This window comes from Mobula birostris, chromosome 22 (assembly GCF_030028105.1).
Source record: "Mobula birostris isolate sMobBir1 chromosome 22, sMobBir1.hap1, whole genome shotgun sequence".
In the NCBI taxonomy this organism is placed as follows: domain Eukaryota; kingdom Metazoa; phylum Chordata; class Chondrichthyes; order Myliobatiformes; family Myliobatidae; genus Mobula; species Mobula birostris.
In genome coordinates, this window is record NC_092391.1 from 23,064,363 (window position 1) to 23,091,245 (window position 26,883).

Sequence of the window (26,883 nt, forward strand, 5' to 3'; positions counted from 1 at the left end):
GCAACAAGCAAAGCCGAGGACTCGGAGCCTTCTCTTCCGGAGATTCTGGATCGCACAGTAACAGCGGCAGCGGAACAGGCATTTCAGAAGTTTCACCAGATGTTCCTCCGTGCTCTCACGTCCGTCTCCATCAAATCAGGATTGTGTACAGCACCTTAATTGACAAATAACAGACATCACCATCGGAGTGGCCGCTGCGAGCTGCGTCGTGCCGCCATTTGAAAAGGAGGTGTTGAGTCCCAGATCTAGGAGCTGGGAGAAGAATATAGTTCAGGTTGTAATTTCTTCCGTGTCTCTTACCATGGTGACAACTGGGCCACAAGTAATATAGAATAATTCAACTATGTCAAAGATTAACAAATAAATACCTTTATTTATTCATTGAGATACAGCACGGAATAGGCCCTTCCGGCCCTTCAAGCTGCATCGCCCAGCAAACCCCCAATTTAATCCCAGCCTAATCGCAGGGCAATTTACAATGACCAATTAACCTACCAACTGGTACATCTTTAGACTGTGGGAGGAAACCAGAGCACCTGGAGGAAACCCACGCGGTCACAGGGAGAACATACAAACTCCTTACAGACAGCGGCGGGAATTGAACCCGGGTCGCCTGTACTGTGAAGCGTCGTGCTAACCATTATGCTACCGTGCCACCCAAGATCATGAAAAGTGGCAATAAATGATAATTTGTTAGTTAGTAAATACAATTCGGGCAGGTGGGGCTCGTCAGCCTTGGATGGCAGCCCACCTAGGAGAAGGAAAACTCCGCTGCCTTGTGGCCATACCCACCCATGGGAAAGGCTTTGGGAGTAAACCCCAAGGAAGAAATCTGGAGCAGGGGTCCCTAAGGCGGTTTGACATTATTTCTAACTTCACTCTGGCAACCTCTGTGACGACACTAGTGTCAAGTTGTATTGGCACTTGCGCTTCCCTTGGACTACATCAGTGACGTGGAGAGGGGGAGCCCGCTGTATGGGCAACAGCCGGTTCTTCAAATCTTCCTGCCCAGGCATGCCCCCTAGAGAGGACACAGTCCACCAGAGGCGCAAACCCATGATCCCCTGGGATCGACTGCCTACTACAATTGAGTTAAAAATGCAGATCACACCATATGTCGTGGCTGTCTATCTCTCTGCGCAGATACTACCTGGTTTGTTAAGTATTTCCAGCATCTTCAGTTTTATTTCACGTTTCCAGCATTTGCAGCGTTGTGCTCTCTTATCACTGTCATTCACATTAACATTTAACCTGATCACTCGCAAAGTCAGGCTTTATGATCTGGAATTTGTATCTGAGGAAACATGGTGAAGAATAGAACTGGAGAGATCACTGGAAAAGCCTGAAAATGAAATAAAAGCCGAGCCGTCACTTGGCAACACAGGATGGGGGTGTTTGTCTCTGGATTGAACTGATTTGTGTCTGCTTGTCAATTCTGATTTTTGGCAGCACAGTACAAGTAGGTTGTGTGAAGTTCATGCATTAATTAACCTATATGCTGAGTGCCTCCATCATTAGGAAAGATACACAATGGAATGCTGTTAGTGACTGTGAGGAGCTAGATTTGCAACAATCGTTCACTTTCAAAAGGACTGATAGTGCCATGGTTTTCCTTTGGATTGAGTCGATTAAGTTACTCCAGTAATGTGAGGGTTGTTTCGTAACAAAGTCTGTTTCATGTAATAAATCTACCTCTCATTTTCATCGGGAAGAAATAAGTCAAGTGAGATTCAAAAAAAATAGATCAAGTATGGTTGAAATTGTTTCAGATCAGATTCTGAGACAAAGCCGTTTTAAAATGTCAGCCACAAGGCTAATTCTAAAATTGTAACTCTTTGAATAATCAAACAGTGAAAACATCTCACAGGATGAATTTTGCCTTTGCAGCTACTTGAAGATTAAGATCTTTCCCGTTTCCGTTGCCATAGTGTGCGTGATGTTGGGGGAGGCGGGTGTGTATGGGAGGTGGCAGGTGGCGGTTGATGATGTGATAGTTACTGGAATTAATCCAGGAATGTCCTGCCTCATTCACTAATCATTTATAAGCATGTCAGGTTTTGTAAACTTAATGGACTTCATTTCCAAAGTGCAAAGTAAATTTATTATCAAAATGTCATCATATACAACCCCGAGATTCATTTTTTGCGAGCATACTCAAGAAACCTAATTGCCACAATAGAAAGAATAAAAGACCTCCCCAACCAGGTGTACAACTAGTGTGCGAATGATAACTGTGCAAGTACAAAAAGAAAGAAATAATAATAACAATAAATTATCAATAAATATCAAGAACATGAGATGAAGAGTCCTTGGAGGTGAGTCCACAGTTGTGAAAACCGTCCAGTGATAGGGCAAGTGAAGTTATCCCATTTGGTTCAAGAGCCTGATGATTGAAGGGTAATAACTGTTACTGAACCTGGTGGTGTGAGTCCTGAGGCTTCTGCACCTCCTTCCTGAAGGCAGCAGTGGGAAGAGTGTATGTCCTGGATTGTGGGGGACCCTGATGATGGATGCTGCTTTCCTGCAACAACACTTCATGTAGGTGTGCTCAATGGTGGGGAGAGCTTTACCCGTGATGGACTGGGCCATATCCACTGCTTTTTGTAGGATTTTCTGTTCAAGGGCTTAGGTGCTTCCATACCAGGCCATGAAGGAGCCGGTCATACTCTCCATCACACATCTATAGGAGTTTGTCAAAGATTGCAAGATGGCGCCAGTGAAGCAGGGCGGCGTTGTGCAGGCTACGTACAATTCATTTTTAGCTAATTAGCGGATCCTGCTGCTTCTGTCCAATCAAATTATGCAGATGTATATCACCTATTTGAGTCTCCAGTTATGATTTTCTGAAGAAGAAAGAGCAAGATGATTGCCATTTGTAAATGTCAGCCAAGGAAAGGGATAGCGAGTTTGTTTACCACTGTGTATGTCAGTCTCACTTTGCTGTTGACAGGCTTGGCTCAAGAGACCCACTATGATTTGCAATTATTTCAGACTTTCAGTGAGTTATTTGAGGATCATCTCCAACAAAAAAAAATCTTTATTTTCACCAATATTTACTTTCTGGACGCATTCTGATCATGGTTGCCAAAAATGCATTTTTATCTTGCCCCGCAATATCTTCTAAATGAATTTGAAGTTAAAATATCAAATGGTAGATTAGCTGTTGAGAAACTGTATGGGTATCTGCAGAAAAATTGCAATCTGTGGAATTTGTTTCCTTCTGCCTTCTTAGAGTCAGAAATATTCAGCGCAGAAGGCCATTCAGCCTATTGAGTTCATGCTGTCCAAAAAGGAACCATTCAGACTTGTTCGTCTCAGCCTGTTGCAATAATGGTGTAAGTTACTGCACCTCAAGTCCTCACCCAGGGTTTGAGGACCCTTTGACAAGGATTTTTGCCACCACTTTATCTCCAGCTGTGAGTTCCAAAGTCCATCCAGCCTTCAGATTCTTCTGCTAATTAGCTGAAATCTTTGTCTTTAATGATTGATATTTCTGCAAAGGAAAATAGATCGTCTCCATTCATCTTCTCCAGACCTCACAAGATTTCTTACATCTCACTTAGGCGTCCCTTGAGTCACCTACACGCCAAAGAAAGCAACACCAACCTCGCAAATCTCTCCTTATAAGTAAACCTCTCCAGTCCAAGTAATATCCTCTTAATCTGTCCTGTACATGCAATAGTTCTACCATACATTTCCTGTAGGTTGGCCTAAATAGTGTTCTACATAGTTTTAACATGATGAAGCATAATTTCATTATTCTTATATTCTACATTTTAGCCAATACATCATTTCTGCAATCTTATTAGCATTTGTTAAGTTTATTAAAAACAGGCATTTTTCTTTTTTTTCCAAAAAGACAGTAACAGGGTCCCAAGTATTCTAGAGTTTCAAAACTCTTACTATTTGTTTGCCACACTATCAAACAACCAGGTCAAGGTAGGCAACAAGCCATCCAAGAAAATCCCGGGTGAATATGTAAGAGAAGTTAATGACTTATGCTTAAGTTTGAGTTTTTAATCACCTGGCTTGAAATTAAGTACTATTTGTTTCATAATTGTTTGACCTACCTTGATTCTTTCACATGTTAAACCTACAAATATTTACAATTTCATTTCTTTTCCAATGGCAATTGGATAAAAATTGATACACTGAGTCCCCTCCCCCTTCCCTTTCTCCTATGGTCCATTCTCCTCTCCTATCAACAGATTCTTTCTTCTCCAGCCCTTGACCTTTCCCACCCGCCTGGCTTCAGCTATTGCCTTCCCACTGCCACCTTGCACGCCCCCCCCCACACTTTTTATATCCTGGTATCTTCCCCCTTCCTTTCCAGTCCTGATGAAGAGTCTTGGCCCTAAACATTGACTGTTTACTCTTCTCCAAAGATGCTGTCTGACCTGCTGAGTTCTGCCAGCATTTTGTGTGTGTGTTGCTTTGGATTTCCAGCATCTGCAGGCTTTCTTATGTCTGTTGATATTTCTGATATCTGGTTAGGAATTGAAGTGAAACAAGCACAACAATCCCATTCTAAATGCTTCAAATGAACTACTAATGAATATTTCTCAGACAGACCCAGACAGGAGAGATCTATAGATGACAAGTGTAGTTTGTTCAGTAAAGGCATAACGATCTTGTTCACAAACTCTTTATTCAGCCAAAGATATCATTTTTACTTATTTATGATAATTAATGTTTTTTGCAGTATGTCTGCTGTGGCCATCTGGAGAGGAAGTGGGAAAAAAACTGCCTCTTAGCCAGTTTATGAATTTTTTGTGATAAATTCTCCTTTGTTGGGGTTGTTTATTGTGGCTCTAGGTTGTGATGTGACTCCAACTGCAATACATCAGACTCAGGTTAAGAGGTAATGCAAAGTTTCTGTATATATTTATTTATGAAAATCAAGACAAGAGGGCGTAACCTTAAAATCAGAGCCAATTATTTAGAAGAGAAATTAGGAATCTTTTTCTTACTCAAAGGGTGGTTGAAGTTTGGAATTAATTCCTGCATGAAGCTGAAGAGCATACTCAATTAATGGTATGAAATTGTCTGAAGTTTATACATTTTTCATAACCAAAAGTTTTAAAGAATATGGAGTCACAATGAGTGAATGACGTTTGGTTGCGAGATCACCACCATCTCAGTGGGAAAGCTTGAGAAGCAAATTGGCCATTTTTTGTCCCCTTTTTGTTGGACTGACTTTTCAAATACTGCCAACGTTGTCAGTCAGACCAGTCAGGAAATTACAGAGCTGTATAAGATTATCCAGACGGACTGTAGATGAGACTTGAATCAGAATCAGAATCAGGTTTAATATCAGTGGCATATGTCGTGAAACATATTGTTTGGAGGCAGCAGTACAGAATAAAAGTCAAGTCAAGTCACTTTTTATTGTCATTTCAACAGTACAGAACACAGTAAAAATGAGACAACGTTTTCCAGGACCATGGTGCTACATGAAACAATATGAAAACTACACTGAACTACGTAAGAAAAGAACGCAAAAACTACACTAGACTACAGACCTATCCAGGACTGCATAAAGTGCACAAAACAGTGCAGGCACTACAACAAAAAACTATTAAGTTACACTAAGAAATACTTGTGTACATATGCAGTACATAATTAAATAATGTGCAAAAGGAGAACAATAAAGGAAAGTGATGAGGTAGTGGGTTCATTATCCATTCAGATGGTGGTGAGAAGCTGTTCCTAAAATGTTAGATGTGTATATGCAGCCTCCTGCACTGGATGGTAGCAATGAGAAGAGGGCATGTCCTGGGCGATGGGCGTCCTTAATGATGCCTTTTTGAGGCATCGCCTTCTGAAAATCTAATCGATGCTTGGGAGACGTGCCCGTGGTGGAGATGGCTGAGTTTGCAACTTTCTGCAGCTTTTTCCAATCCTGTGCAGTGGCCCGTCCATGCCAGTGATGCAAAGAGTTGGAATGCCTCCACTGTACATCTGCAGAAATTTAGGAGAGTCTTTGGTAACATACCAAGTCTCCTCAAGCTCCTAATGAAATATAGCCCCTGTTGTGCTTTCTTTGCAATTGCATCAATATGTTGGGTCCAGGATAGATCCTCAGAGATGTTGACACTCAGGAACTTGAAACTGCTCATCCTTTCCACTGCTGATCCCTCGATGAGCACTGGTCTGAGTTCCTTAGATTTCCCATTTCTGCAGTCCACAATCAATTCCTTGGTCTTACTTACGTTGAGTACAACGTTGTTGTTTCCACACCACTCAGCCAGATGATCTATCTTGCTCCTGTACACCTCCTCATCACCATCTGAGGTTCTATAAACAATAGTTGTGTCATTGGCAAATTTACAGATGGTGTTTGAGCTGTGCCTAGCCACATAGTCATGGGTGTAGAGAAAGTAAAACATTGGGCTAAGCACGCATCCCTGAGGTGTGCCAGTGTTGATTGTCAGCAAGGAGGTGTTACTTACGACCTGCACTGACTGTAGTCTCCTGGTCAGGAAATCAAGGATCCAGTAGCAGAGGGAGGTACAGAGGCCCAGGCTTTGGAGCTTGTTGATTAGAACTGAGGGTACGATGGTGTTAAACGCTGAGCTGTAAACAATAAACATCAGCCTGAAGTAGGTATTGCTATTATCCGGGTGATCCAAGGCCAAGCAGAGAGCTAGTGAGATTGCATCCACTGTAGACCTAGTTCGGCAATAGGCAAATTGCAGTGGGTCCAGATCCTTAATTAGGCCAGAGCTGGTTCTGGCCATAATCCCTTCATCACAGTAGACGTGAGTGCAACTGGGTGATAGTCGTTGAGACAGCTCACCCTGCTCTTCTTGGGCACTGGTACGATTGACGCCCATTTGAAGCAGGTGGGAATCTCTGATGACAGCAGTGAGTGTTTGAAGATGTCCTTGAACACTCCCACCAGTTAGTTAGCACAGCTTTTCAGTGGCCTGACGCCTTAATAGGGTTCACCCTCAAGAAAGGTATTCTGACATCGGCCTCCAAGACAGATCAAAGGGTCACAAGGAGCTGCAGGGATTTGCACAGGTGTGGTTTTAATTGCCCTTTCGAAGCGTGCATATTCATGATGTGGCATTTTGCCTTGTAGAAAGTAATGTCCTGCAAACCCTGCCAGAGCCTTAATAATACAAAAATATGAAATGATTTTACTTCCCAAGACTCATAATATTGATAAGAATAAAATATACAAGTGAGTTACATAAACTTATTTGTACCATGGGATGAAAATATTCCAACAGCCACAATAAATCAGAGCCAAAAGTGGTTTTCTAAATATATTACTTCACAGATTTAAATCTCTTTTAATTCAGCAATATAATTCTCAGTTCTGCTGTCTACATTGCTTTGTTTCTGTTCTGAGATGCCATCTGAAAATTGTTACACTCTTATGTTTTCCCTTCATCCTTACTTGTGTCGTACCTTCATCTGCAACTCTATCCTATTTTTTTTGCTCGACAGATTGAAATGGCAGTCATTTCATGTTTCTTTTATGACAAGGCAGTTCCCGCGTTGCCCCAGTCCCATCTGTCTGACATTCCTCCCTCTGCCCCCCCGCCTCTCCACCATGTTAATCTCGGTATTTCTGGCAGTCTCTTTCAGTCAAGCCTGCCAAAAATAGAGGGGCGGTTTCTTTACCCTGCATGGTTTCTCCCATCAATCTGGCAGTTTCTCTTGAGTTTGTTATTATGGTTCTCTTTAAAATGATCAATATAGCAGATAAAAAGGAATTGAGTTAAATTAAGTAACACTAACCCATACCGTTCAGCCCTTCACATTACTCATCTATAATGTCAAGTGTGATTCTGCAGTCACCGCTCACTGTGTGGGTAAAATTATACTTATTCCTTGTCCCACGTGCTTCAAACAAGAGCTTAACGTTCACCAGCTCTGAAAACCTGCAATAACGCCCTTCAGAAATGTTACAGATTCAAGGCAGAACAAAAGAGGAGTTTTCCCTAAAACAACACACATAAAAATTGTTGGTGAACGCTGCAGGCCAGACAGCATCTTTAGGAAGAAGTACAGTCGAAGTTTCGGGCCGAGACCCTTCGTCAGGACTAACTGAAAGAAGAGATAGTAAGAGATTTGAAAGTGGGAGGGAGAGGGGGAGGGGGAGATCCGAAATGATAGGAGAAGACACAGGCGGTTTGTCTTACAAAGGTCGAAAGATGACATCTCTATAAATTCTCCTGTTTACAACCCTGATTGAGTTATTTATGACCCAATTTGTAAACCAAAAGTACCCCTTCAATTTTCAGTTCTGTATACTGTGTATTCACTCTGCAAGTACACTTATTTCCATTGATCCAGTAGACCCTTGGTATTTTTGTTGGAATATGCAGATACACTGTTCAGATTCATTCTTGCCATTTCTGCATATTCAATTTCTTCAGATTGGGAAGTATACTACGAGACCAACTCTTTATTTAAATCTGGAATAATGCAAAAGAAAGTGCATGCACAGCCTCAAAAATCAGCAAATTTAATCATCAGATTGTTAGAATTTCATCAATTTTTGTGTTTTAACATTTTTTAAGCCTTTTTACATGGTTTGTGATTGTTCCAAGCATTCTAACAAAGCTTTCACACTTTGGTGATTAAGACCATATCACATAGAATTGGCCCATTCAGCCCATCGAGTCTGCTCCACCATTCAATCATGGCTGATATATTTTCTCTATCAACCACATTCTCCGCATTTCTCCCAATAACCTTGACGCCCCTACTAATTAAGAACTTATCAACCAGTGCTTTAAATATACCCAATGACTTGGCCTCCACAGTGCTTGAGTCAGACTCCACACAGTGATAATATAGCTTGCCTATTTAAAATAACAGTACATTTCTAACAGCAGATTCTGAAAGTTTACTTCCTGTTTAGACTGCCTCACAAATTAAATTCCTGTTATATTTGTCAGTCACTTCAACTCATAATCCTTTGGTCCTTTGGTAGTAAGAAACCGCATTTCTAGATGGAAAGCCTGCAGAAATATTCCCCCAAATGTCACGGCCGGATGGAAATGCGTGCAAAATGTTCACAAGGCAAATAAACAGATGAAGATGGAGTTAGTTCCAATCAAGTAATGAGATGCAAAAGCCCTGTGTCCTCTACAGAAAGCCAAGTAAGAGCCAATCCAAATTTACATCTACAGTGCAGATGGTGATTAAAAAAATGCACCTGGGGTGTGAAAATCTTGATTGGAGCGCTGCTGTGGTAGAATTTTTAACATGCTACATTGAAAGATTAACAAGCTGGTGCTAAATTTTGCCCACTCTTGGTCTTGTCCTGTTTTAAATAAAGCCCAATTGCTTCTTAAAGCAGCAGCTTGATGCTTTTTTGAACGAACTGTCCACATGGGTGATACATGCTTGCCGTAGTATTTCTTTGTTTCAGTGACGACGAAGGAAGTTTTTGACAGTGCTCATTTTAAACTCCTTTTCATGAGAAATCTACAGGAATATTAATAATGTAACACTTCAAACTCTGTGAGAAACCTTTATGGATGTTGCATTCCAGTTTTTGTAATTTCACTGAGACAAAAATAAGAAATGTTCACACTTTAGTTTTATTTATTTATTTATTGGGATACAGTACAGAATAGGCCCTTCTGGCCCTACGAGCCGCATCGCCCAGCAACCCCCTAGCAGAATCACGGGACAATTTACAATGCCCGATCAACCTACTGACTGGGACACCCTTGAATTATGAGAGAAAACACATGCGGTCACAGGGAAAATCTTACAGGCAGCAATGAAAATTGAACCCTGGTCACCTGTACTGTAACGTGATGTGCTAACCACTATGCTACCAAGTGGTTAAGGTGTTGGTCTAGTGATCTGAAGGTCGCTAGTTCAAGCCTCAGCTGAGGCCCTGTGTTGTGTCCTTGAGCAAGGCACTTAACTACACATTGCTCTGCGACGACACCTGTGCCAAGCTGTATCGGCCCTAGTGCCCTCCCCTTGGACAACATCGGTGTCGTGGAAAGGGTAGACTTGCAGCATGGGCAACTGCCGGTCTTCCATACAACCTTGCCCAGGCCTGCGCCCTGGAAACCTTCCAAGTCGCAAATCCATGGTCTCACGAGACTAACGGATGCCTGTTATGCTGCCATGATCTAGCCTGAGGAAGATCTTTCTCATCTTCATTTTACTTTGACTATATACTTGGACTATATAAATGGCAAACCACTTCTGCAGAAAAATTTGTGAAGAACAGTCATGGTCAAGGGCCACAGTTGCCCATGTTATACGACGTGGTACGTGATAACGATGCTGATATTTGGTACTCAAAGTACTCTGTGTAATTATCTGATATTGATTGTATCTTAACTACTTGTTAAAGGACTTGATTGCCAGATTTTCTTGAGTTAGAGTTTTTGGAATAATTAAGTGTAGGTGAGGAGTCCTTGCTATTTGTATGGTGGTGGCATCCGTTAGTCTTGCGAGACCATGGATCTGCGCCTGGAAAGTCTTCACTCTCCAGGGCGCCGGCCTGGGCAAGATTGTATGGAAGACCGGCATTTGCCCATGCAGCAAGTCTCCCCTCTCCATGCCACCGAAGTTGTCCAAAGGAAGCGCAAGGGCTGATACAGCTTGGCACCAGTGACATCACAGGAGTTGCCACAACAAGGTTGAAGGCAACGTCGGACTGCCTTAGGGACTCCAGCTCCGGATTTGTCCTCGGGGTTTACTCCCGAAGTCTTTCCCATGAGTGGGTATGGCCGCAAGGCAGCAGAGGTTTGAAATCAGAGTTTTCCCTCTCTTAGATGGACTGCCTTCCCAGGCTGACAAGCTCCATCGACCCGAAGCACTGGTTTTAAGGTGCCTGGAACCGCCTTCGCCCCTTCTCCTGTCAGTAGAAACAGTTCCGCCAGGCTTAGAGGCTAAGCCACACGAGAAGGCCAGGAGTTAGACTTGGTTGTCAGAGGCTATTTGAGACGCATGCCGTGAGGAGCACTTTTAGGTAAAGGGAGCTTGTCCCCACTACCACTCCTCGGCTTGACAACCTTGGATTTGTATTTGTATACCATTCTATCAAATCATCAGATTCAGATTTTTGTTTGGGTTCCCAATTGTATATTTAAAAAGAACTGAAAACTTCAAAAATGTAGAACATAGTATTTACAGCTCAAAGTGATATGGTTTCATAAATGATGACTTACATTCTAAATCAAAAATACAAAACACATGCTGTAAAACCAGGAGACACAGGAACCAAAGATAATTTGTAGCTTACAGAAAATATTCACAGTGGTTTATACTCGTTGTGCTCTGAATATAAAATATACAATTTCTTTTGAGTACAGATTTATAAAAAGAAAATTCACTAAATATCAAAACTTGGCCATTAGTACTTGGGCTTTCTAAAACTCTATCTACAAAAGTGTTCATTCATATTAGTGTCAAACAGTCTATTTCTTGGTAGGCAGTGCTCTAGTTTTGATGCAAATTTTCACTGAATCCTTGAAAGGATTAACCATTTATGTTGGCAGCAGGTCACAGAATGAAATGCCACTGTTTCTGATGACTGATAAAATTAGCTTCTGATAGGAAATGAAATAAATGGGAGGGAAGGGAGATGAAAAGAGGAAAAAGAAAACCAATAAATGAATAATCCAGGATGTTGTACAAATAGGGATTAAAAATGAAATTGAGGAAGAATCCAAGCCTGTGCTGAGACTAAAGTTGGAAGTGCGAGAGAGACACCTGCTGTTCAAATAATCTCCTCTGTCTTTCAGGGTGCAAGAGGTTCTGACGGTCCTACGGGGGAGCCGGGGTCACCAGGTATCAAGGTATGTAATTACAAGATTATATGGAAGCAATAACCCAATCTGAGCCCTGTATTCCTTCATTTTAGAGACAAAAATATTCATTCAGTGTTACGTCTTCAAAGTGGAGATGAATACATTTAAAATATTTTTAACTTTCTTTTTGAAGTTTACTGTTTACTCAGCGGTTTCCAGAATGTTTGCAAGACTTCTTTCAGTACCTGTTACATTATTTTAACTTCTCCCACGTTGCTTATCATGTAAAAGGAAGTTAGCTATTAACGCTCCTTAATATTATGTAATGGCTCTGAGACAAGGGTTTTCTTTCTGCAAGCACTTTTATGTGTAGTTGGGAACATACCATAAATAACTTGTACCTAGCAATGTGTTCACAAATAAATATTGGTAATACTTTCAATGAGAGTTAACTTATTGAAGGGACTTGCCATTCAATCCAAGAGCTGTATTCAGGGTGTTAGATAAATAAGCCATCTCCTCTATAAGTTGCCGTGTTGTTTAAGTTATGAATGAGTTTAAAACTATGATTGCTTCAATTAATAAACGTTATTAACTTTGTTTCTTTCTCTATGACAGGGATCTGTAGGGGATCCAGGACGTACTGGACGAGGTGGGCATCAGGTAAGTGAAGCCAAAGAGGCAACCCACTATTTTTAATTTTATTTAATATTTATCCCAGGTATGTAAATCCTTTAATGCCAAAACACAAAACTTATAAGATGTTTGAAATCCATGTACTTATTTTCAGGGGAAAAGAGGAGAACCAGGAAAGACAGGATCACGCGGATTTCCAGTACGTACTTAAAGCCTTCGAATAACAATTTATGAACCAATAAAAATACTAAGTTAAAGTAAAGACAACTCTCGAGATCTCTAATTGTCCTGAGAAAACATTCTGCAATGGCCAAAAAGTCCTAAAACTTTACCTAAAGAGGAGCCTTGTGAATAATGGGACCTCAGATAAAATTGATTACATTTGGTATTTAAATGCTATTGTTTATCATTTTGGAAATCTACAAAATTGTTTTTGTCATTTATCAGAATGAACCCAGAAAACATATGTGGGAGGAGGTGTGAGGAATGATCCTTGCTGGTGACGGTTTCCATCCAAATCCACACATGCTTGATATTTTGGTGTAGAAATTTAATAATACAGAGCATGTTTCTTGGATAAGAAACAGGTGCCAAACGGCCCAAAGTGATATGCATGCTTTCAATCCACACGGGGACAACATTGATTAGAAATTTCAAATACCATTTCAAAAAGCAAAGGAAAAGTTTTGCCAGGGGCCTGGCTTACATTTATCTGGGCATTATTGTTTTGCTATTCGTGGGAGCACATTTTTTTACTGCTTGCTGGCAGTGCAATAGTACCTATATAGAGTCACAGAAAAGTACAGCTCAGAAACAGACCCCCCCTTGGCCCATCTAGTCCACGCTGAAACCATTTAAAGTACCTACTCCCATCGATCTGCTCTGGGACCGTAGCCCTCCATATCCCAGCCACTCATGAACCTATCCACACTTCTCTTAAACATTGAAATTGAGCTCGTATGCACCACTTGAGTTGGCAGCTGAATCCACACTTCGACGACCCTCTGAGTGAAGAAAGTTCCCCTCATGTTCCCTTTAAACTTTTCACCTTTCACCCTTAATCCATGACCTCTAGCTGTAGTCCCACCCAACCTCAGTGGAAAAAGCCTGCTTGCACTTACCCTATCTATACCCCTCATAATTTTGTACACCTCTATCAAAATCTCCCCTCAATCTTCTACATTCCAAAGAATAAAGTCCTAACCTATTCAATCTTGGACAATAAGCCACTTTGAAAACACTGCAATTTTGAAAAATGCAAAAACAAATTAAAGTTTTCTTTTGTGCCTTGATTCTATATTAAAGCTAATCCTTACTGACATGCTGACTCTTAGATATACTTATTTCCATAACATAGGGAACTAGCTGGAAGATCCTGCCTCTTCTCCCAGTCAACAAGCAACCTCAGGTTGTGATAACATTCAGATCTTCAAAGTAATTAACAAATAAAATCAGCAGACCAGTTTTAACTCGTTACCCCATTGGCTTCTTCAAGCTCCATTACCCACAAGCGTAGACAGATCATGCCTGAGTTTGGGTGTAATTCAAATCTGGGCCTGAATTTAATCCACACCTCTTTGTTACCAATTAGTGACTGTAATTTTGTATATTTATAGTCCATATTTTGGGAATTTGATTCTAATTGGAACCAATGGCCCATTAGAAGTAAGTTATAACTCAAAGCATGATGTTTGGCCTCCACCCAGAACTGAGAAATGTCAAGCAGTGAGATATTCTGAATGGCTATAAAATGGTCTCCTCTCTATGTTTTGATTTGATTACAAAATAGATATTTGAGAAGAGCCTTAAGCATTAGCTCATATCTAATCTGAAATGATTTGAGGCAAATATGTTTTAAGAAATGAATTTCTATATAATGTTTTAAAACCTATTTTTAGTATAAAAATACAATTTGCATATATTTATAGAATAAATTATTAAATAGTTTGGCCCAAATATATTAAATTACTCAATCTAAACAAAAATGACAGAATATTATTTAAATTATAATTTATGTTGAAGATGTTAAAATATCTAAAATCTATGGCTGTGTTTAACTCAACCTAATGAATAGGTTGGTTTTCCAAGTATCTAAATCTGGATAGCTCAGGAACATTGTATGCTTGGATCAGGATTTCACTTTAAGGTTTTTAGTTGGACCTTATACATTAAGAAAAAACTGAAAGTGGTTAGGTAAGTTAGTATCTGAAGCCTGCATTACCATTTCTTTTTTTACTGTTATGCATGGTTTAGAGTAGGATTCAATGAAAAATAGTTAGGTGGAACAGTGTACTAAATTTTAATAAATTTAAATATTATACTTATTTGTTCCACCTAGCAGACATTAACAGCAAGTATGTGCATTGGTGCTTTCAGTACCAGGCTAATTCATGCTGCTTAAGACAATATAAATTCATCAGGGTTTACTTCTAGTTACAGTCCATTCAGTTTCCTTCCTAGTTTTCTTTTTATTTCCCCAATGGAATTCTCTGCCAATAGGAATCAGCTTTGTTTTTCTCTGTACCACCTTCACTGAAGGTGAGATTCGAGCCGGACTCTGTGTAGGGTAAATTCAGCAATTTTCCCAGTTAAGGTATTCCTCTTTACCCATTGCTTCCTCCTCCAGTGTTTCAACTAAGTCCTGCTTTGTCATCACTCAGGTTCCTTTTCACTTTGGCCATGGCTACACCAATTAAACTGCACTAATACAGTAATATAACTATGCTATTCAGTAATTGAAAAGCAAAAATCAATAAATGCTGGATATTTGATATTAAAATAAAGAGTTTGCTGACTTAGATACCCATTTCCCTCTAAACTAGGGGTTCCCAACCTGCGGTCCACAGACCCCCTGCTTAATGGTGTTGGTCCATGGCATAAAGAAGCTTGGGAACCCCTACTGTAAACCTTTCTTATCCATATACCTGGTCCAATCACCTTTCAAATGTTGTTAATATACCTGCCAACAGCAAGATTCAAATTTGCCTAAACAACAACCCTTCCATTCCCATCAAGTGAAAGGCAGAGCTTGATCCTACATGAGCTCCCATAGCTACACATTCAATTTGAAGGGTAAGTTGTGTTCAGGAAGTTAATCAATGTTGAAAACAAGTTCAGCCTAATGAAGGAGTTGGTGGTGGCAAGTTGTCCTGAAACAACTTATTCTGAAGTATAAATTATCCATTTTTAAAAGTCTATACTGAATTTGCATCTGTAATCCTTTAAAACATTGTATTCAAGAAAAGAGCATTTTATGGGATAATATTCTTCTCTCACCCGCCTAGTTATTTTGTCACATTTTTTAATCAACTTCCAGTAGAAGCACTATCATTATTATCAAAAGTTTGAGAAAGTTTCCATAAAATCTAAAGAGGAAAAGATCACTGATTCTCCAGAATTTATAATGTGACCAATTTTATCTTCATTTCCTCGGGCATAAATAAACGTATCTATGAAAGGACATTTTTCTCTGTAAGAGAATTTGAAGAAATCTACTACTTTGAATAATTTCCAAAAAAAGCTGTGGGAGCATTAGAGAGATTTGATTGTTTTAGTTCAGAAGATGGTAACCCCAATCAATCCAGATGTAGAAGGGAAAAGAAATGAACATAGATCAACATGAGCATGGACCAAACTGAGTTATATATACTTCACATGCAAAATGCTGGAAGAACTCAGCAGGCCAGGCAGCATCTATGGAAAAGAATAAGCAGTCAACGTTTTGGGCCAAGACCCTTCATCAGGACTGGAAAGGAAGGAGAGAAGTCAGATTAAGAAGGTGGGGGTTAAGGAGAAAAAAGTACAAGTTGGCAGGTGATAGGTGAAACCAGGAGAGGGGGAGGGGCTGTAGTAAAGAGCAGGGAAGTTGATTGGTGAAAGAGATAAAGGGCTGGAGAAGGGGGGAATCTGATAGAAGAGGACAAAAGACCATGAAAGAAAGGGAAGGGGGAGGAGCACCAGAGGGAGGTGATGGCAGGTAAGGAGATAAGGTGAGAGAGGGAAACTGGAATGGGAAATGGTGAAGGAAAGGGGGGCAATTACTGGAAGTTTGAGGAATTGACATTCATGCCATCAGGTTGGAGGCTATATACTTCTTCATATTTAAGTACCCTACTTAACTGTGTAATTGAAAATGAACAATCACTTTGTTGTTACAGGGTATACCAGGACCTTCTGGTCCTCCAGGTATAAAAGGAGTTCCAGGTGAACCAGTAAGTATCTTTATCATTGCCTAATGGAAGCATAGCTATAGGAAATACTAACAGAAAAGAGGAGACATATAGATGGTTTTCAGTATATGCATTACACATATTATGCCATGATATATTTTAACGTACTGTATAAACTGGGATCATTCCGTTTTGCTCTAGCACTCCATCCTCTATAGTGTACAAGCCAACATTCCAGTTGTCTTAATTGTTAGCACGTTAAATTTCTGTGATTCTGGGAAGAGGACACCAATCACAATGCCATTCAGACACTTAGTTCCTCCTCAAAATGGTGTTTCCGTCCAACAGACTTGAAAATGTTTCTCTCAGTTTCTTCAACTCTCATTAAAGTTCAAAGGAAATGTACTATCAAAGTACATGTATGTCAGCATGTTCTACCCTGAGGTTCATTTTCTTGCAGGCATTCACAGTAACTGCAATGAAACCTCACACAACGACAAACAACCAATGTGTAAAATACAACAAACTGTGCAAATGCATTTGAAATAATAATAATAAATAAATAAATAAGCAGTAAATATCAAGAACATTAGTTGTAGAATCCTTGAAAGTGAGTCCATAGGTTGTGGGAACAGTTCAGTGTTGGGGTGAGTGAAGTTTAGTGGAGTTATCCCCTCTGGTTCAAGCGCCTGATGTTTGAGGGGTAAAAACTGTCCCTGAACCTGGTGATGTGGATCCTGAGTCTCCTGTACCTTCTTCCTGATGGCAGCAGTGACAGCATGAGCTTAAGTGGTGGGGGCCCTTGATCATAGATTCTGCTTTCCTACGACAGCACTCCTTGTAGATGGGGAGGGCTTTACCTGTGATTGTCTGGGCTGTATCCACTCCTTTTTGCAGGCTTTTCAATTCAACACATTGGTGTTTCCATATCAGGCCATGATACACACAGTCAGTACACTACGCATGTATAGAAGTTCGTCAAAGTTTCAGATGACATGCTGAATCTTTGCAAACTAGCTAAGTCTTCAAGGCTGATCCATAAGTCATCTCACTCATTATAGTTTTCCCCTTTTATTTTATTTCTACCCTTTGTCTATTAACTAATCACTTATCCAAAGTAATGTTACCTTTAATCTTTATCTTATGTAGTACCATTTAACCATATAACGTATAACAATTACAGCATGGAAATAGGCCATCTCAGCCCTTCTAGTCCGTGCTGAACTCTTACTCTCAACTAGTCCCACCGACCTGCACTCAGCCCATAACCCTCCATTCCTTTCCTGTCCATATAGCTATCCAATTTAACTTTAAATGACAACATCGAACCTGTCTCAACCACTTCTGCTGGAAGCTCATTCTAAACAGCTACCACTCTCTGAGTAAAGAAGTTCCCCCTCATGTTACCCCTAAGCTTTTGCCCTTTAACTCTCAACTCATGTCCTCTTGTTTGAATCTCCCCCACTCTCAATGGAAAAAGCCTATCCACGTCAACTCTATCTATCCCCCTCATAATTTTAAATACCTCTATCAAGTCCCCCCTCAACCTTCTACACTCTAAAGAATAAAGACCCAACTTGTTCAACCTTTCTCTGTAACTTAGGAGATGAAACCCAGGTAACATTCTAGTAAGTCTTAACTTGAATGTGGCAACAGCAGATATTCTTGGAAATTCAAAAATACTACACTATTAGTTCACCAATGTCTACTGTGTCACAAGTGCCCTCAAAGAATATTAACAAATTTATTAAGCATAAATTTGCCTTAATAAAACCATATTTACCCGTTTCTTCATGAAATACCTTTACAAGTATTCTTGTACCAGGTTCTTCAGATTAGTTTCAAATATTTTCCTGATAACTAATGTTAGGCTCACTGCTCTGTAGTTCCCAATTTAGTTTCTCCCTTCTCTATTAAATAAAGACTTTACATTTGCTGCCTTCCTTTTTACCAGAATATCGCTGGAACCTCTCCAGAATCCAAGGAATGTGGAAGCTGACAACCGAGGCATCCACTATCACTACAGCCAATTACTTTAGAATCCTGAGCTACTGGCCTTGCGTCCCAGGAGATTTTATTATCCTTAGTTGCATTACTTTGCCAAGGACTTTCCCCTGCCATTGATTACTTTCAGTTGGTCATTCTCTTTCGCCCTTCAATATCGACACCTTTTGCCATGCATTTCTAAAACTTTCCCAATTCTTTATTGCTTTTTTTTTCAAAGCTCAAAGAAAATTTATTATCAAAATACATATATGTCACATATACAACCCTGAGATTCATTTTCTTGCAGGCATACTCAGTAAATCCACAACAGAGTCATAACCATAAAAGAATCAATGAAAGACCTCACCAGCTCGGGTGTTGAACCAGTGTGCAAAAGGCAACAAACTGTGCAAATAAAAAAAGAAAGAAAAAATAAATAATTATTGAGAACGTGAGATGAAGAGTCGTTGAAAGTGAGTCTGTTGATCATGGGAACATTTCAATGATGGGCGGAGTGAAGTTATACCCTTTAGTTCAAGAGCCTGATGGTTGTTATAGCATGCTTAATATTTATTATCCAAAATGAATTAATTTTCTACTGGAGTCTTTATTTCTAAATGAATATTTGTTGGAAATTAAAGAATATTTCTTTTTATGACTGCCCCTACATTACTTTTAGTCTAATTAAAAAAATGATTCCTCCATTCCTTAGTTATTGGCATTGTTTAAGACTGAAGTTTCACAGATACACTTGTCATTCTCAAACCGAATGTGAACTTCTGTCCTGCTTTAACTATTCTTTCCCAAACTTTCCTTTATTAATTGCTCCTCATAACCGGATCTAAGCTTCCTATTAGATCCACTATGTACTGTTCCAGGAAATTTTCTCAATGCATTCCATTTTAGCTAAGTTCCAATTCTTGGCTAATATGTCAAATACATTTTCATGATGGTTTCTGTAATAATATCTTTTTTGAACAAGATAAAGTCTAAAATTAATATTTTGTAGTCCCTGTGAGCAGGCTGCAATTTTTAGAAAATCCTGGAAGTACTCGGCAGATTCACTATCACCTGTGGAGACAGAAACTAAAGTTAACATTTGCAATGTGTTGCTTTGCTTCCAATTTAATAAATGATAGTTGACTGGCATTTGAACTTTTTGCATCCAGGCAAAAGGTTTGAATAGAAGGTCACGTACAGGAGAAACGAAGTGCAAAGCTTCACCATAAATAATGAATGCAAATGCTTGGAACTGATGTAGATCATTGAGATGAATGAGCTCATTGTGTTCTTGTCATAAAGCCTAGAGATCGGTTTGAAGACCTGGCAGTTAATAGTACTGAATAATAGATGGGCAGAAAGTCATACTGCACAGAAATGGACCCTTGTGCCCACCGGGTCTGTGGCAACAATCAAGAATCCACTTACTTTAATGATAAACTAATCTCATTTTATTGTCCCACCATCCACCACCACTCTACCACTCCAAATTCTACTACTTACCTATACACTAGGTTAAGATTAGGTGGCTAATTAACTTAACAACCATATGTCCTTGGATCTGTGTGAGCACTTGAAGGAAGACCAATCATCACAGAGAGAATGTATAAACTCTAAACAAACAGAACCAGAGGTCAGGATTGAACCTGGGTTGCTGGTCCCATTGGTCATATTTGGCCCATAGCCCTCTAAACCTCTCCTACCAATGTACTTATTTTCACTTTTAAAAATCAGCATTCACGTTTTTTTATATATCCTTGGACTCCTCTGATTTCTCAACTAATTTCTATAGTATGACAACATTATCCAAATGTCCCAACAGATGTCGGATTAAAACCCATTCTTGGATGACGTTGAACTCCTTTCAGCTAAATACTGGAAGGCCTGCAGCTCTTTCCTCATTCCTCATGCTGCCAACAAAACCATTGGCAGTCTTAACATCTTGTTTTACTCAAGCTTGTATCCATCTTTGTATCCTGTCCATTACAAACTTTATCCGACTATATCACTTCCTGTAACTCTATCTCAAAACATTAGATTAGTCAATGAAGCTCTCCTTCCTTCCTTTGATAGCTGTAGAGTTTGTTACTCGAAATTTCTCCGGACTGGCCTTCCTTTTCCCATCGTTGGTAACCATCATGCATTCCTGTCCCACGGCACTTCAAAATTCTTATCCTTGTGTTAAAATATCACTACAGTATTTTAGCACAAGTCATTGAGCCATAGACTTTTCACCTGACATCTTCTCAGCAACTAAATCCCAAAACCATACCCGCTATGTGTCTGCCAACATCTCTCCAAGGAATTTTCCTCTTTTCCCTTACCCAAGTCCCCATTTCTTTCACCATCCAGAGTCTAGATCAGTTCTCAACTTGGGGTCTAGGGACCTCTTCCTTAACAGTATTAATAAACGGCATGAAGAAGGTTTGGAACCCCTGGTGTAGATTCTACTCTCGGGAATGGTCTTTCCCATTCCCTCCAGATTTGTGCCTTCTGAACGCCAACATTTCTAATCTGGCTAACCTCTTAACTGCCTCATCTCTGACTCAGCATTCAATAATCTCTGTGAAGTGTCTGAGGATGTTTACCAATTATAGTTTTTTTTTATTTCAGAGCCAAGCTTTTGACCCCATCATATCTGTTGGTCTCATGTTTATTCAGTTCTGTCTAGAATTTCCTCAACCTATAAACAGAAAGGCAGTTTCGAAATACAAACACACTGCCAAAGTAGAAGAAAGTAGATTATTAGCTGTGTTATCATCAGCCTTTTTAACTCAAATCCATGGAAACAAGAATTAAAATATTACATCTATGCTCATTCTCCAATAACCTTCATTGAATCATCTAACCTACATTGTGAAATAAGTTGTTCAATAATTCTGCCTTTGCTGTATTACACCTGAACCCAGTCTGCTGCGTAGAGTCTCTGCTTGTGTTCCCCACATGCCAGAATGTGCCTGGTACATAAGGAAGGCTGATCTTGATGGTTAGCCCCTGTACCCTCAGGATGAGTGGGGCATGGCCCCAGTGGTGACTAGGCCTGAAGTCCAGAGTCCCCATTTTCAAAATGCCCTGACTTTGCTAGTCCCCTGACTGCATGCTCTCACATTCATTTTTCTATTATGTGACTTCTTGTCAGAGGGTTTTCAAAAATAAGGAATGTAAATATATATGTAACCTAAATGTGCTGCATCACCTTTGTCTGCACCCTTTGCTTTGACATCAAAGAATGTAATAATTTTAAAGACAGATTTTCCTTCATGAAATCACAACTGAATATTTATTGTTATTCATTTTTTTTCTCTAGTAAGCATTCCATTTATATCAAACCAAAGTTAGGCCGAATGATATTCGTTCCTTGGACATTTTCTGTGTTTTGGACTTGAGTGCACATTGAAAGAGTCAAGATTCAGGATAGTTTAATGTTATTTCCAGTACATAAATGTAAAGGAGAACAAAATAACTGTTACTCCAGATCCGATGCAGCACAAAAAAAAACACAATAAGATAAATAACCCAATAGTAATAAAATAAAAAGCACAATAAATATAAATACATATACATTGATTGTAAGCCCATAAAGTGATGCTAGGCACAGGAGTGTCTGTGCAGAAGATGACCCTGACAGGAAACGATGATGTAGTGGTGGTGGGGGGGGGGGGGGGTGTGGTGTGGTAGCTTGGAGGGTGGAGGCATGGATCTGCTTTACTGCATGTGGAAAATAACTGCTTGTGAGTCTGGTGGTCCTGTTGTGGATGCTACGTAGCCTCCTCCCTAATGGGAGTGGGACAGAGAGTCCATGAACAGGGTAGATGGGATCCTTCATGATGTTGTTGGCCTTTTCCCGGCACCTTTCTGTATATATGTCCATGATGGCAGGGAGGCTAGTGTCAGTGATGCACTGGACAGGTTTGACTATCCATTCTAGTGCAGTTTCCATACCATGCAGTGATGTAGCATGTTAGGATGCTCTCTATTTGCATTTGTAGGACATGAGCATAGCTGAGCACAGTCCAGCTTTCTCCAGTCTTCTCAGGAAGTAGGGGCGTTGGTGAGATTTCCTGATTATGTAGGATGTGCTCTGGGACCGTGGGAGGTTTGTGAGATGTGCACACCCAGGAGAAACTGGATGAGATTAATATTCTTAAGTTTGGTGAAGGTTTTTAATTCAGGCCAACTGTGCGGAAAGTGGGGGAGAACTAAAATCTTTCTTCTCAAATAACCGCCTCATTATTCCACCACCACACAGCTCATCCACAGTCAGTGTAATATGCTTGAGTTGTGAATAAACTTGGCAGGTTTGAAAATTATTTTTACGCTTGCTTTATTACACAATCTACTACTCAATGTCAGAATGCAAAAGGAAGCAGTTAAATGTCTTCAGTGATGGTGTCATCCAGTGCAGCATGTTCTTTCTCAACTTGCATCAGGCTGTGTTATTATAAAAGACAAAAAAAAGTGATCTTTAAAACTAAAATCCACTAGATGTATTCTTTTTTTATTGTAATCTGCAATTACCCTCAAAATGCAGATCGATTCTATCAGAGTAACCGCTTCATTAACATATTGGATTTTAAAAATTGTGAACAATTTCCAAACTCTTTTGCTTATTTTTCAGGGGCCTCCTGGACCCGAGGGAGTTATTGGAATGCTGGGAGAGATGGGTCCAAAGGTAAAGTGAAAACCATCCAAACGTTTTTTTTTAATGTATATTGCGCTGGTGAATGTCATAGTGTCGGGAAGTTGATTTTGCTTTCCATTTTTTATGTTCAGTTTCAGAAAACGTATTACAGGTCAAAATATGCATAAATTATAGATGGATTTGTGGGCACGTAGCCAAGTGGTTAAGGCACTCAACTAGCGATCTGAAGGTCACGAGTTCGAGCCCCAGCTGAGGTAGCGTGTTGTGTCCTTGAGCAAGGCACTTAACCACACATTGCTCTGCGACAACACCGGTGCCAAGCTGTATCGGCCCTAGTGCCCTGCCCTTGGACAACCTCGGTGCATGCTGCAAGTCGCCCCTCTCCACGACACCGAGGTTGTCCAACTGCTGGTCTCCCATACAACCTTGCCTAGACCTGCGCCCTGGAGAGTGAAGACTTTCCAGGCGCGGATCCATGGTCTCACAAGACTAACGGATGCCTTATATAGATGGATTTAGGGGAAGTACCAGACATAGGCTTTTTTTTACGCGGAGAATGGTTGGTGCCTGGAACGCACTGCCAGAGGTGGTGGTAGAAGCTGATACAATAGGAATCTTTAAAAGATCCTTAAATAGGCACATGGGTGTAGGAAAAAAGGAGGGTTCTGGGCTGTGTAGGAGGGAAGGGTTAGATTGATTGTGCAGTAGGTTTATATAAGTTGGCAGAATATCGTGGACTGAAGAGGCCATGCTCTGCTGTAGTATTCTATGTTCTTTAAATCGGATATAGCGTTTATTAAATTAATTATTGAGTTTCCAGTCTGTTGCCTGAATAGTGGACAATAAGGGTAGCCCTGGATTGGTAGCTGCGGTCAGCGCAAAGTAGCAATCCCATATCTGATGTTACCCTGCTTTTAAGACTAAGATGGTCAATACAACCAACATATTGTAAATAGTATAAGTGCATGAAAAGTAGTTTATGATAGCCCAAACAACAGGAATTCTGCAGATGCTGGAAATTCAAGCAACACACATCAAAGTTGCTGGTGAACGCAGCAGGCCAGGCAGCATCTCTAGGAAGAGGTACAGTTGACGTTTCAGGCCGAGACCCTTCGTCAGGACTTTCTCGGCCTGAAACGTCGACTGTACCTCTTCCTAGAGATGCTGCCTGGCCTGCTGCGTTCACCAGCAACTTTGATGTCTGTTGTTATGATAGCCCAAATTAATTCAGCTGTAGTTTTTGAACCAGTTAAAAAATTATCATATTACTCCATAAAGAATTTCAACCTAGACCCCAGAATGGAAGGACTGGTATGTGAAAAATCCTGGTACATCAGGGGAAGTGTTAAGAAGTGTGTGTCAGAGTGAAGTGTTGGCTCTGCCCAATGTGATTACAGAGATGCTGGAACTAATTTTAGGTTCTGGCCTCATTGGCCTGTTTTAAGTGAGGTCATTCTGTGGTATGGAACAAAAAAATCTGCAAACGACTGTGAGCAGCGGGTGGCCTGTTGGCAGGCAGGTGCGTTCTGTGAGTAGACAGAAACGAAAGTCAACTGCTAGGGACTGGAATACACTTGTGGAGCCAAGGCCAGTTCTCCTCCTACTGATGCTGCAAAGTTCGTATGGAGTAAGGCATCTTTGGAGAGAGTTCCCCAACAGCTCCTTCCAGAGCACAAGTTGACCTCTCAATCTGGAAAACTGAAAATGAAATAAGGCCCTTGGGAAACATGAGGGGAAAAAAAAGAAATAACTTGCATTCTTATAATATCCTTTACTCCTCAGAGCTTTACAAGACAACTTGTAGCCAGTAAAGGTCTTTTGAAGTATCATCTCTGTAAGAAACAAAACAGTCATAAATTACAACCACCAGCAGATTAGTGAAAATGGCCATAACGAGTGTTGGTAATGCAGAAATGTGGGAGCTTGCCTGCTCTATTTTAAAAGTGCATTGTGGGATCTAATGCATCCACTTAAGATGACAAATAGTTGTAATGTCTCAAATAAAGCAAGATATCTCTGTGGGTGACTCACTGCCTGGAATGCTCTTCCTGGATCATGTGCCGGTTTGCGGGGGTCAGCGATGAACCTGGATGCACAAAGCCTCCCTTACCTGCCCAGCTGAAAACCTAACCTTTCCTCTCTGGAAGCTTTTACTTCCAATACTCATTGTCAACCCCAATTTCCCAGATTTCCGCTGAGGTCTTGCATGAAGATTTAGCATATACTAAGTTTTTTTTTCCTCAGACAAGCAGAGTAGAAAGAAGTTGCTTTGTTTTGATATATTGCATTGACTAGTTTCAACCTGTATATTCAACTGATATATTCTTATATCAACTTCTCATTTAATAATTCTTCTGGACAGCACATTGAGTCTGATTGCCATGACGTTCTATTTTTTTTTAGGGGATTCCTGGTCCTATTGGTGAGCCTGGGCTCCCAGGTGAAGTCGGAGAAAAGGTACGACATTCTAATCAATTCTAGCTGAAAGTTCCAAGGATAATGGAGGCTTTTGTTTTGAAGACTGGCTCTCTCATTAAAACCCATTCCAACTGGGCAGCCAGACAGAATAAGCCAGAATTACTACAGCAGGCTCCATTCTTCCTGAAAAACTTCAGTGGAAAGGGAAAGTGGACCAAATCTTTCTGAGAATAGCCCTCTGTGCTCTGAGCTTTCTTTGCAGTTAGTCAAGTATGCACCTGTTTTCCATCCGGCAATACTGTAGGAACTGGTTTTTGAAAAATGCCCATTTCTAAACTTTATAAACTAAAAATAGAGAAGTAAACAGGGTATAAGTATTTACTGTAATCAGAAATAGTTAAATCTGCCATCCTAAATGGATTTTTTTTTTTGTGGAGTGTTCCAGCTGAAAGAATTTGCCAACTCCTAAGTTTCTGCATTTCCAGCCTGTGTACTAGCTGCAGGCAAAGTTTATATTGCACCAGATGCAAAACGTGCAGCAGTAGAAATGTTTGAATAACAATTATCAAATTAATTCATTTAACTTTTATTTATGGTGGTTAGTCAACCACACAAGTACTTGCATGTACGCAAACATAGCTTAAAATATACTGTATTCTTCTTACTTTACACTCATTGAACTTTCCAGCAAGTTAAATGTGTGGCTTTGAATTTGAAGAGTCATTCAGCCATTCAGAGGGGGTTTCACCAATCAATTAGATGAGCATTCTTCAATATATCAATTCCAGTTACCAGCTTCATATTCCTATTTGTACCATCCAGCGGGGATAATTATCAGGAGCACTATGTGCATAGGATCTTTAGTATTACTAAGGATCCCATCCATCCATCCAGCATCCTCTTTGACTTTCTACCATCAGGCAAGAAACTCCAATGCATAAAAACAAGAACGGTCAGGATGTGAATCAGTTTCTTCCCCAGGCCATTAGGCTTCTGATCTCCCTGCCACATTACATTCGAAGTATCACTGGTTAATCTGCTCTGTACCTAACAATATTTTATTTTATGCACTTTATTTATGCATAATTCATCTGTAGTTTTTATCCTTACTTTCCTAAATTATTGTGTGTTACATGTACTACTGTGCTTTACACCCTGTTCAGAGAAATATTTGACAGTATACAGGTTTAGTCAAATGACAGTAAACTTGACTTGACCTGATATCCTTCTGATAAACCGGCCTTGAAAATGTCCATTAATTTGGCATCTCCACCTCTTGAAGAAGAAA

General features: G+C 40.2%; 1 protein-coding gene across 5 annotated transcripts in view; it reads left to right on the top strand.

Annotated features, from left to right (window-relative positions):
• The window catches only part of col27a1b (collagen, type XXVII, alpha 1b), a 487,157-nt gene that overhangs the window by 337,803 nt on the left and 122,471 nt on the right, over nt 1-26,883 (top strand). For all 5 annotated transcript variants that reach the window (XR_011882827.1, XM_072240297.1, XM_072240300.1 and 2 more), the window contains 6 exons: nt 11,739-11,792; nt 12,363-12,407; nt 12,535-12,579; nt 16,538-16,591; nt 23,154-23,207; nt 25,581-25,634. Coding sequence is in view for 4 of the 5 variants with exons in the window: in XM_072240297.1 (XP_072096398.1) it covers nt 11,739-11,792; nt 12,363-12,407; nt 12,535-12,579; nt 16,538-16,591; nt 23,154-23,207; nt 25,581-25,634 (306 nt within the window). In the remaining variant the exon portion in view is untranslated. The remainder of the gene's footprint in view (nt 1-11,738; nt 11,793-12,362; nt 12,408-12,534; nt 12,580-16,537; nt 16,592-23,153; nt 23,208-25,580; nt 25,635-26,883) is intronic.